General features: G+C 37.1%; 1 protein-coding gene across 4 annotated transcripts in view; it reads left to right on the plus strand.

Moving 5' to 3' along the window:
• BICD2 (BICD cargo adaptor 2) overlaps nucleotides 1-8,537 on the plus strand; it is a 148,550-nt gene extending 140,013 nt beyond the window's left edge. For 2 of the 4 annotated variants that reach the window (XM_005305431.5, XM_065551003.1), the window contains one exon: nucleotides 2,976-3,998. In XM_005305431.5, the coding sequence (XP_005305488.1) occupies nucleotides 2,976-3,279 (304 nt within the window). In that variant the 3' untranslated portion in view covers nucleotides 3,280-3,998. Of the gene's footprint in view, nucleotides 1-642; nucleotides 915-2,975; nucleotides 3,999-6,370 lie in introns of those variants that run through there. The other 2 variants (XM_005305432.5, XM_042849781.2) reach the window with 2 other exon arrangements.
• Nucleotides 8,538-12,267: the final 3,730 nt, after the last annotated feature.

A 12,267-nucleotide genomic window follows, 5' to 3' on the forward strand; every position in this document is an offset into this window, starting at 1 on the left:
GGAATAAATAACACTTCCATATTCATTTTCTCCACACCAGTCATATCATTTTATAGACCTCTATCATATACCCTCTGAGTTGTCCCTTTTCCAAGCTGAAAAGTCCCAGTCTTTTTAATTTCTCCTCATACAGACATTGTTCCATACTCTCACTCATTTTTGTTGCTCTTTTCTGTACCTTTTCCAATTCTAATATATCTTTATTGAGATGGGGTGACCAGAACTACATGCAATATTCAAGGTGTGGGCAGACCAGGGATTTATAGAGTGGCTTTATGATATTTTCGGTCTTATTATCTATCCCTTTCCTAATGCTTCCTAACTTTGTTAGCTTTTTTGACTGCCGCTGCACATTGAGCAGATGTTTTCAGAGAAGTATCCACAATGACTCCAAGATCTTTCTTGAGTGGTAACAGCTAATTTAGATCCCATAATTTTGTATGTATAGTTGGGATTATGTTTTCCAGTGTGCATTACTTTGCATTTATCCACCTTGAATTTCATCTGCCATTTTGTTGTTCAGTCACCCAGTTTTGAAAGATCCCTTTGTAACTCTTAGTTAAGTCCAAAGCAGACTGCAATCTTCAGTAACTTTGTATTGTCTACAAATTTTGCCACCTCATTGTTTACCCCTTTTTCCAGATCATTTACGAATATGTTGAACAGCACAGGTCCCAGTACAGATCCTTGGGGGACGCCACTATTTACTTCTCTCCATTCTGAAAACTGTGACCACCTAACCAGTTACGGATCCATGAGAGGACCTTCTTTCTCATTCCATGACTGCTTATTTTGCTTAAGAGCCTTTGGTGAGGGACCTTGTCAAAGGCTTTCTGAAAGTCCCAAGTACACAATATTCACTGGATCACCCTTGTCCATGTCTGTTGACCCCCCCAAAGAATTCTAATAAATTGGTGAGGAACGATTTCCCTTTACAAAAACCATGTTGACTCTTCACCTATCAAATGGTGTACATATATGTGTCTGATAATTCTGTGTTTTTTTGTTTTTTTTACTATAGTTTCAACCAATTTGCCTGGTACTTAAGTTATACCTTATATAACTTATATAAGGCTTATAATTGCCAGGATAACCGCTGGAGCCTTTTTAAAAAATTGGCATCACATTAGCTATCCTCCAGTCATTTGATATAGAAGCTCATTTAAATGATAGTTTACATTCCACAGTTAGTAGTTCTGCAGTAGCTTCTCTCCTGAAATGTCCATCAACCACCCTTCTTACACTTTCCCTACTTGCACAACTTCAGTTTTCTTTGTGTTTACCTTCAAACCATGGTCTTCAAACACAGATGCCCCCTCTGATACCATATTATCTAATTTCTCTTTGCTGTCAGCCTAAAGGGCCTGATTGTCAGCATACAGAGTTTTCTCTGTCTCCTTGCTGGCTTGATTCTCCTACTAATTACCTCCATAACTAGCTGAAGAGAAGAGGAGTCAGCACACTGCCTTGTCTCAATCCCACCTCCAAACTCTCCAAGAATTCCATGTATTGTTACCATCTTGGGTCTTTACTCTCAATACATCTCCTCCATGAGAAAAAAGGTAGATTCCGATCTATGGCACTGAGTCCAGTTGTCCCTGGTACGCTAAACTACACTGCAGTCTGAGTGCACTCAAGTTTGACATGAGCATTTAGGGGCGACTATTGGATACTTTCTTCAATGTGTATTTCAAAATAATAAACTTTTCTCCTGCAAACTCAGTTAGACAGCAGGCTGGCCTCTGCTGCTGTTGAAGTCAATGGGGAAATAATTGGGCCCTTCATAAGGCACAGTCTGTGAATCTGCATTTCCCTTCTCTGCTTTAGATTATACATTACTAGTAGCTTGACAATACATCTCACAAGAAGGATCTCCCTGGTGGAGGTTTGGCTTTGATTTTTATGAAGATGCTCAGTTTTACAGATGTGGTAATGAGAAATTTCTGCTGGTGTATAGACCTATTTATTTTTACAACCACACTCATTCTATCTACATACAGTAACCACACACCTACACGTGAAGGACTTCATTTAGAATTGTTTATGGTGCATGATGCAGTTTTAATAGCTCCCAAGCTCAATGAAAGTGATTACAGATTAAACAGCTCACAGGCATTTGTGAAGCTTGCCCTGCAAGATGCCATGTAACACTGGAAGGGCCCATTTTTTCTTTGCTAGAAATTGATTTCAAAACTGTTATATTGAAAACAACGATTTTTGCATAAAAAGACATACTTGCTCAAAACAAAACAGCAATAAAACACTAATCTCTGGTATCTTACACCAGTAAACAGGGTAGGCAAAACTGGAGTTTTGGAATCTACACCTGTTCCTCTTAAAAAAAAAAAAATCTAATCAAACGTTATTGGGCAGCTTATAGGCCTTTTCTTTGGGACAGGGAGAGTGACTGAGTTTGGATGTGCATTGGAACATACAGACAAGGGGAATTTATTAAATGTCTTTCAGCCTCATGGAAAATAGGGAAATGAATTCATTTGAATCAATGGTAAAACGGCATTAATGGTCATTTCATTAAAAGTTATAGGACCCTTTTGTTCAAACCTACACTTTAGAACTAAAGTCCTAACTTTCTGTAATAGAATGCCCCATTTCTGTGAAGAATGAGTCATCCGTTGTAACTCATCGCTACCAGGTCAAGTGTGGGGTGCTCAATTTTCAGACAGAGCCCCCTCACAGAGCTTCCAGGTCCCATACTTGGGTAGTCAGGGAGGCCTATAATGAGTACTTTCATATATAAAGTGGGAGAACTTGAGCACTAAATGTGGGATTTGGAGATCCACAGAAGAAAATAATTGTGGTGCAGTGGTTTTGCTGAAGTTTCTATATAAATATGCACGCAACAGATTACAAAACTCCTTCCTATCAGCCTGTGGCCATGTCCGCTGAGCACAAAGGATTCATGCTTTGTAGTGGAAAATAGGGTTGCTAAAGACTCTTGATATATTTCATTGCAGATGTGACGAATATGTCACACAGCTGGATGAAATGCAACGCCAGCTCGCAGCAGCTGAAGATGAGAAGAAGACTCTGAACTCCTTGCTTCGTATGGCAATCCAGCAAAAACTGGCACTGACCCAGCGCCTGGAGCATCTGGAGCTTGACCATGAGCAGTCCAAAAGGGTGCGCACTAAATCTGCTTCCAAAGCCAGGACCAGTAACCCGAGTGTAAGTCATATCCGGTCCTGTGGAGACACATCTGAGGGGTCTGTCCTTAACAACCAGGTGTTTTGTGAGAAGTATAAGATCTATTGTGACTAGAAGAGGCATGTAGGAAATCATATTATGCATCTAATTTTTATGCTGTGATTGTCAGCATAAATCCCCACTATCTAATGTTGCGGTGAGTTGACTTGTACTAGTATGTTGTTAAACCATGTAATACAAATGGTATTATGGTGGTCTTAACTGTAACTAATTCATACGTATGGAGATCTTATTAACAAGTTAATAGTGGAAAAGAACTTTTGTTTCCACGGTTAACATGTATGGTTTTGCTGTTTATGGGTAAGTGTTAAAAGTTTATACCTGATATACTACATCTGGTGTTACTAACTGTAGTTTGATTAGCACAAATGTGATCCTTTCCCCAGGGTTACAGCATCCTTCAAATGATAATAAAAAAAAAAGCTTTCACAGGAAAAAGCAAACCTAAAATCTCCTTGTTAATCTCTTTGAAAAGTGGTGAAATGCAACACTGGAAATTAGATGTGTAACATGGAAATGCAGAACATTTCAAAACCAGTACCAAAACTAGATTTGCCCGCTGTGGCACTCATCAGAAATTTTCTGCCATATCACCACTGACCAAAGTCCCAAAAGGCTTTTATAAGCTATAAAAGTTGGAGAAATATAGGATACATTCTTAAACTCTGCTTTCTTCTCTACTTCAGAGGGTTAACCTAAAGAAACTTGCACATTTATAGTCTATTAAAAATATGCAATATTACCCCATCTGGAATAAAATTAAAAATTAAAAATATTAGGATCCTAACTAGTATGCAGTTTCACATTAAAGTTATGCTGTGAAAAAGTGTCATGTATGGAAAGGATGTTTGTGGTCTCATGTTGCTTTTTGCAGCATAACAGTTTGGAAAGAAGGTGTTTTTACATATTACTATAGCCACACCATATCTGTACAGAATTTATATGACTGTGTTCTACTATTTTTAAGTCACAATACAGTTTTTCTCAGCTCTCAGTATTAATCTTAATGGGATAGTGTTTCAGAGCTCTGTTTGTTTGTGGGTTTTTTTAATATAAAAAAAAATTGCATTCCTTATGCAAGCACACCTTTCACAGGGCTCTACATTATAGGCACAGGAAATTTAACCCGTTCATCTTGTTAATAAATATTAATGAAGTAGGTTTAGCATATGTATTAATCTTAAAAAAAAATACTTTGTCTGCTATTGGACTTTTAAGGGGCCTTTTTAGCCACTTAATTTCAATATGTTTGATAACATAAAAAAGTGTACTTCATAATTGGTGCCTATACAAGTGATAAATATACAAGATTGAAAAATGTTGCTTTTAAAATTGTGGAAAATTTGTGGAGCACAATAAGGCACATTTTTTTAAAAACAAAAGTTTTTAAAGTGCCTAGCCTCAAACTTTATTTTAATGTAAAGCCCTGTTCATTTTGTACTTTTTCAAATAATTTTGTATGCTTATAGTATTAACTAAAAGTAATCCAAGACTGCACAGTTGTCTGCTGATAGTGATGTTTTCTAAAACCATTCTAATGATCCTGGTGTAGTACTGCCTCATTTCACTACCATTTCTTATAGATGGTCAGCAGCTTGCTTCTTGTGTATCGCCGCTCTGCCTATAAGTAGTCAGGAGATATCACAATATAAATATAAAGTAATAAGGAGCACAGCCTGCTTTTCCAATGGAGGGAAAACATAGTCTTTGGTTTCTGAGAGATTTTTAAAAAATGCTTCTAAAATCCACACAAGTAAATTGTGAAGAAATCTGACATCAGAGTTATGAAAAATCTTGTTTTAAAAGAAATATTTGAATGTGGCATCCTTAAATTTGGGGCCAGAATCACATTTGCCAATTTTAAAGAGTGGATTTTCCAAGTCTAGTCTATTGCCCAATTACCTGTGTACATGAGATGTTTAAAAAGACAGTAATTGTGGCCCTAAAAGCAGGCCCCTGTGCATCAATTATTACTTCATTTTTAGAAAACACTGTATTCTCCTGAATTTGAGCTTTAATATTGCTATGTAGCAGGTTTGATATTTTTAGAAGCAAAATACCTTTGAACAATTTTCAAGCCTGCTTTTCTCTTCTTTGCTGCACAATCCTCCAAAAGGCCTTTATATTCTTCTCATTTTTGCATTGTGGGTAATTATAAAGAATGCCTTGTAAAAGTAAGCATTTAGATTACTAACTCATTTTGCTCCATTAGAAGTAGCTATCATTTTGTTTCCACTTTGGTAGGAAGCTGTTAATACAATTTGTATTGCTTCCCTGTCTCTAGTGGAAGTATTGTCACAACATAGTAATTCTAGAAAAGGTACATTTAAGAAACTACATGCATTGATTAGTTTTAAAGTCAATTGAAACTTTATAGGAAGATTTCAGTGTTATCAGAAGGTGACTATTACTATCAATATTGGCTCATATTGTCATTACAAAATATGAATAGTTTTGCTACATCACAACCAGCTTAGTAATCCTTTCCATTTTTATTCATCTCTGACTCTTAAGATAAAAAACAGTGTATGTTTTAAAACCTGATCTAAAGAGAAATGAGCAACGGTACATAAAAGTGACCTGTTCCTGCTGTGTGTATGTTTAGATTAATATATTTAAGATTATGGGGGCTTGTACTTTTGTGAAACAAATCTCTTGAAACTTACCTATGCTATGTTAAGTCTTTCATTTCCCTTTCAATGGGTTGGGATTTAGCTTGGAAAACTTATTAAGCCATCACTACCTCTTCAAGCAGGCTCTTCTTTTGAATGATTACTGTTCTCTGCATTGGCCTGCATGATATACTGACCTGCATGTCTTTGGAGAATCTAAATCTTCATTGATAATGGCTTTCGCATACTCACTGCTGTATCTTTTGCTCAAACAGTATAGCTTTATTCAGTACTTGTAAGAAATCTTCCTGCAAAGCTGTTGCTTCTGAGCAGTACTCATGTAAAGCATTGTTCATTAGCTTGGAAAGCACATGCCAACTAAAGTGACTGCCTCTACCTTGGGAAACTAACAGATGCCCCTCAACTGACTAACCTGCTATGGAGATCTTGCAGTGCACTCTGTATTAAGTCAGTTCTTTAACTGATGAATGAGTACCAATTTTTCTAATGTTATTCTGTTTTCCATTTTTCAGCTTTAGAGTAGTTCCTGGAGAATGCCTTTCCAACAGTGCAACAGTATTTCTTAGCCTGCCTCGTTATGGTAAACAGTGGTAGCCTGTTGCACAAAGAATGGAAACCACTGACCTGATCCTAGATTGTTGGGTTTTTTTAAAAACAACTTTTTCCACTATACTACCTGCAATTTTACTTTTATGTCTCAAGTTATAAAACAAACAAGCTTTACCTATAAGTGCTGCTGCAGGAAGAAAACTTACAAGTGCTGAAGAAACCTACTTTGAACGTAATGCTCACCATATTACTTTATGATCTACTAGAAATGTTCAGATGGGGGAATTTTTCTTATTTCATTGCAGATATTCATTTTTTTTATCTGATTGTTAAACCTGTGCACTTTTGATATTTTGATATTTTACTTTAGCTTCTTTTAATTCCTTATGTAGAAGAGTTTATATAAAAGGCAGTGGTTTGTGCTCATAGTCTCTCTCCCCATTTTGGGCTTGTGCTTGTTGATTTTCTACATCAGCATGTGGCAGAGATTTGGACTATTTTTGATTTTTGCTCTAGACCGTGTTTAGAAAAAGAGTTTCAAGACACAAACCAGGAGCTCTGCTAAACTATATATGTGCTGTGCTTCCGCAGCTTTTTTTATTATTATAAAATGTTAAGCTTTATGTGTTAAAATGACTGATTTTTAACTGCCATGTTCATTAAGAAATCCAGGGTATTCAAATTCTGGGGTTTTTTTCATATTGTATTATTATTCTTAGGAATAGTTCAATGTAACAAGAAGAAAACTTGACTTTGCTCTAGTTAAAACAGTAATAGGCACTTGAAAAATATTAAATAAGTAGTGTTACCTATAAATTCCAGAATTTCTGGGTTTTAGGAAGGTGTGAAGTATTATTGATTAACAGAATTTTATACAACTGTATGGTTTAAATTCCAAATTGGAATTGTTTTGTTGTTACTTCATTTTATTGTGCCAAATTATGGTACATTTAGAAAGAAAAATTCTAAAGTTGTCAATGAATAGGGTGTTCTATTTCAGCGCCTTTTTGTCATTAATTATTGCCAGTAGTGCCTTTAATAATTTAAGTGAGAATCCTAGAATAGCTTAGTCTATACAAGAAGAAATGAACAGTTGTTTTGGAACTTAGTAAAGATGTGGAGCAATAAGTGCAAAGCAAACTCCCCTTTCGCACATTTTTAATGGGTAGTCTTAATATAGAGATTATATATACACAAGAAATTGTAAAAAATACTGTTAGTCAATGATACTTCATCATGCAGATCCTTGCAAATTCAGGGGTATAGAAAAAAAAATAACAAACCCAAATACACTTTGGGAACCAAATGGACTTTTATTGAACAAATGAGCAAGATGTATTAACACATTTGTGGCTGCAGTACAGAGGATGTATTGGGAACATTAATGTTCTGTTAGCTGTGTATGGTGGTGGATACAGTTTAACCATAGTATTGTTTGGAAATGTGAAAGACAAGACATTAATACCTACTCTTGCATGTTGTATCTAATCATTGTAATTTCAGGAAACAGAAAGTGAAAAGAGCATCAACAAGCTGTACCTACCTGCCTTGGTGCTGTTTGTTGAGGCTAGTGTGAATCATTAAATTGGTACTTGGGGGAGGGGGAGGGGGAGGACTTCCCTCCCTCAAAAAAAAGTACAAATTGTAATAATATTGTCAGTGGGGAAAAGATTTCTGTTTGCTGGAAGAAGCATTATTATTCCTAGATGTGGGGACTTCTTATATTTTCATCTTCTGTTACAGTATTGATTCATAAGAAATATTGTTACATTTAAAAATTACTACATTTGTACATGGGTATTTATTTGAAATGATGTCAAAGTACTGTATTATGTTTTATGTGCATTACCTTTTAGTGGTGGATTGGTCTCCATTTAATGTCATATGCATGTACTCTTGCCAAGTAGCCTTTACACAGATCTGAAAAAGTAAATGTCATTGGTTAAAAGAAAATGGTGGAAAACTGATTCTTAAGGTATAACTGTGTGTTAATTTGATAACTTTAGGAGGCATAGGGGGCAAAATGTTACTTCCAAATTAATACAAAAAGTGTGTGTAATGTAGGAAAGCAATCTGCCTGTGTAAAGGTAGTCGCATTGGCAGTATCAATAAAAGAGAAAAGGAGATCTCTTTACTGTGTGTGTGTGAGGTTTTTTTTTGGTTTTTGTTTTTTGTTTTTTTGCAATGTCTGCCAATTTAATTAGTTGAAATATTCCTAGGCCATTAAGAATCTTAGCACAAAGTTTAAATGAATATTTGTATTTTTGTCATAGATTTTACCTGGGAAAAACCTAAAAGATGATTATTTATTTACATTTGCATATAGTTTGAATAGAAAAAGGAACCCCTATTAACTGTCATTCATATGTTTAACAGTAATTTCTGATGGACCCTTCAGAACTCAGAAGGAAGTTGTATATACAGCTGACGTAAAACCAGATTAAATATAGGTACAAAGTCAGCTGTAACTAGATAAGACTTTTGATCAATCCAAACAACACACAAAGTCTTTTCAGGATGTAGGTTACTATGAGTTGGTCTTGGCCTCTAGGGACATGAAATACAGGTTTATGGGATTTTTAAAGTTTATAATACCACCATCCCCCCAAATGGGGATTGTCCTAAATTAACCCAACTCATTGTAGTTTATGTAACCTGGTATTCAATTCCATTAGAAAAGCTAATCAACTTAATGTACATTGTAACTCAAGGAAGACAATGGACCATTTCTGTTTAGCAAGCGTTCACAAAGTGTGTTGGTCTGCTTGCTAAATACTCAGAACTCATGTCTGACAAGGCGCCTGATCCTTTAGTGCTTATTCATTCAAAACTTCCCTTAGCTTTAATTGGAGTTTTCCCTGCAGGATTGCCATGCCAGGGGAATAGATTATATATAATATACAGTAACTCCTCACTTAAAGTCGTCCCGGTTAACATTTCATTGTTACGTTGCTGATCAATTAGGGAACATGCTCGTTTAAAGTTGTGCAATGCTCCCTTCTAACGTCATTTGGGAGCCGCCTGCTTTGTCCACTGCTTGCAGGAAGAGCAGCCCGTTACAGCTAGCTGGTGGGGGCTTGTAACCAGGGTGGACTGGCAGCTCCCCTATCTGCTCCCCGCTCGCCTAAGTTCCCTGTGCTGCAGCCGTCCAGCAGGCTATCAAGGCAGTTCAGCTGTCTCTCCCCCCACTGCCATGTGCTGCTCCTGCCCTCTGCCTTGGAGCTGCTCCCAGAGACTCCTGCTTGCTGTGCAGGAGGGGAAGGGGGGTGCTAATGTCAGGGTGTCCCCCTCCCCCCTGCTCCTGCACCCCACTTACTCCTTCTCCATATAAAGCAGGGAGGGGACACGGACAGAGATAGCTTGGGGCAGCAGCTACTGTCTCAACTTCCTGATCCACTTAAAAAGACAATGCACTTAAAGTGGGTCAGCTTACTTAAAGGGGCAGTGTGCATCTCTCTCACCCACACACAAGGTGTGTGTCTCTCTCTGTCTGCTATGCTGTCTCCCCTCCCTCGTGTTCATGCTGCCTTGTGTGAGAGGCTACATTAATAACAATGTGTTAACCCTTGAGGGCTCAGCCAAGTGCTAGTTCATTATTTAGCAGCAAGGCATTCCCCGGGAAATATCCCACGCTCTTCCACCCTCTAACTTCACCACCCCAACCAAGCTTCACAATCATCATAGCTGTGAACAGTATTAAATTGTTTGTTTAAAAAGTATACTCTGTGTCTATCTATATAGTTTTTTTGTCTGGTGGAAAAAAATGTCCCTGGAACCTAACCCCCCCATTTACATTAATTCTTATGGGGAAACTGGATTCGCTTAACATCCTTTCACTTAAAGTCGCATTTTTCAGGAACATAACTACAATGTTAAGCGAGGAGTTACTGTATATGCAAATAAACACACATATAGAACAGAGCCGTTCAAAAGATAAAAGAGCTTAAGTAAAAATCTGTGTACTGAGAAAATAGCAAAATAATACAAGGAAAACATTTATCTTTATTTGTCTGTTGTATGTTTTAATACAACATTAATTTCTTATGCCAGTCTTTGTGGTGTGAAAATTGGGCCTGTCTGGTGGCATGTTGGCACATACTGACTTCAGAGACTTAGTCCAGAGCTGAAACGCCAGACTGACAGATGTTGCTGTATTTAATATCAGGTAAAGGAATCTACCACTTAACATAACACCCCTACCTCTCCTGGAGAATCAGCAATTTAGAGCCGAGTACTTGTTGCTTGGCAGTAAAGACTAAAAAAATTATTGAATTATTTTATAATCTCTTATAACAAAAGCAGGATTGCACCAAGAGAGACTAAAGGTCAGATTTTTAAAGGTAGTTCTTCTCTGAACGCTCTCCACCAGTTCATCAATATCCTTCTTGAATTGTAGACACCAGAACTGGACACGGTATTCCTGCAGCAGTCACACCATTGCCAAATACAATTTACAGGAGTAAAATAACCTCTCTCTTCTTACTTAAGATTCTCCATGTTCAGCTGATTATCCACCATAACCCCCAAATCTTTTTCAGAGTCACAGCTTCACAGGATACAGTCCCCCGCCTTGTAAATATGGTCTACATTTTTTGATAGATGTATACATTTAGCCATATTAAAACCCATTGTTTGCTTGAGTCCAGCTTACCAAGCAATCCACATTGCTCTGAATCAGTGATCCATCTTCTTCATGATTTACCCCTATCCCAGTTTGTGTGTCATCTGCAAATTTTATCACTGATGATTGTATGTTGTCTTCCAAGCCATTAATAAAAATGTTAACTAGCACACCGGGCCAAGAACCGATCCCTGTGGAACCCCACTAGAAACACCCATTCAATGATGAACTTTGGATTTCAGTGTGTTTTCTAGAGAAGTGTACTTTGTACATTGGAAACCTAGCAGGAGCACCTGAGGAGGTTTCCAATAATTGTCCGGGTTGTGGTGTGTCTGAATTTTCAGAGGCTTCTTTTCCTCTAGCAGCTCCTGTTCAAGTCACAGATCTTCTTATACTTAATCCTGCTCCTAAGTACTATCCATTACCTCTTTGCCAAACTAATTTCCTTTTTCTTCTAAAGGACAAAAGTGGTCTCATAAATGAAATATTGCCAACATTACTCCATCTCCTAACTAAAAGAAATTGAGCTAAAAAACCCTGTGAACTTAAAACAGCCTTGGAAATTCTTCAGTACACATACCTGATTTTAATATCCTAGTAGAATAGTATCCTGAGTGACCATTGGTTTTGTTGAACCAGCTGCCTATTACCTGACCACACCATTATAATTAAGGTAAATTATCCCTCACCTTCCATATAAAAGGCTAAATCTTTGTTTTCTACCAGCAGTTCAGTGGGTTTTTTTAACCCACTGAACTATTGCAGTATGTTTAGTTATTTATTGTTTTTAAAGCAGACCTGCTTACTCAAGCAAAGGCAAAATCCAGACCAGCAATTCTAGAATCACAAATAGTTTCACCTGATTTCTGGTCATGAGAATTTGTTTCTAATTAGGACAGTTTGCACTGAGATTCTGACATGCATCTAGTTTCAGAATTAGACACATAAGCTATTTCTACTAATCTTCAATATATTGTCACTTATTTTATAACATGCTGTATACTCTGGAGCTCACCTTCTTATAGCTCAAGGGGATAAGAGCAAAGTATTTGATCCAACAATGGCTCACCAGCTTCCCGTTACCTCCAAATTAACAATGAGTCTTCATTAAACCAAATTATGGAATCCTTGCTTTAGTACCTCTCCTTTAAAAACAAACAAGGAAATCTGTTATATAATGTTTTGAAAGAACAAGCCAAACCAGACTGTCAATTCTTGAGTGACAGGAGCAATCTTTAA

The sequence above is a fragment of the Chrysemys picta genome, chromosome 7 (genome assembly GCF_011386835.1).
Source record: "Chrysemys picta bellii isolate R12L10 chromosome 7, ASM1138683v2, whole genome shotgun sequence".
Lineage (NCBI taxonomy): Eukaryota > Metazoa > Chordata > Testudines > Emydidae > Chrysemys > Chrysemys picta.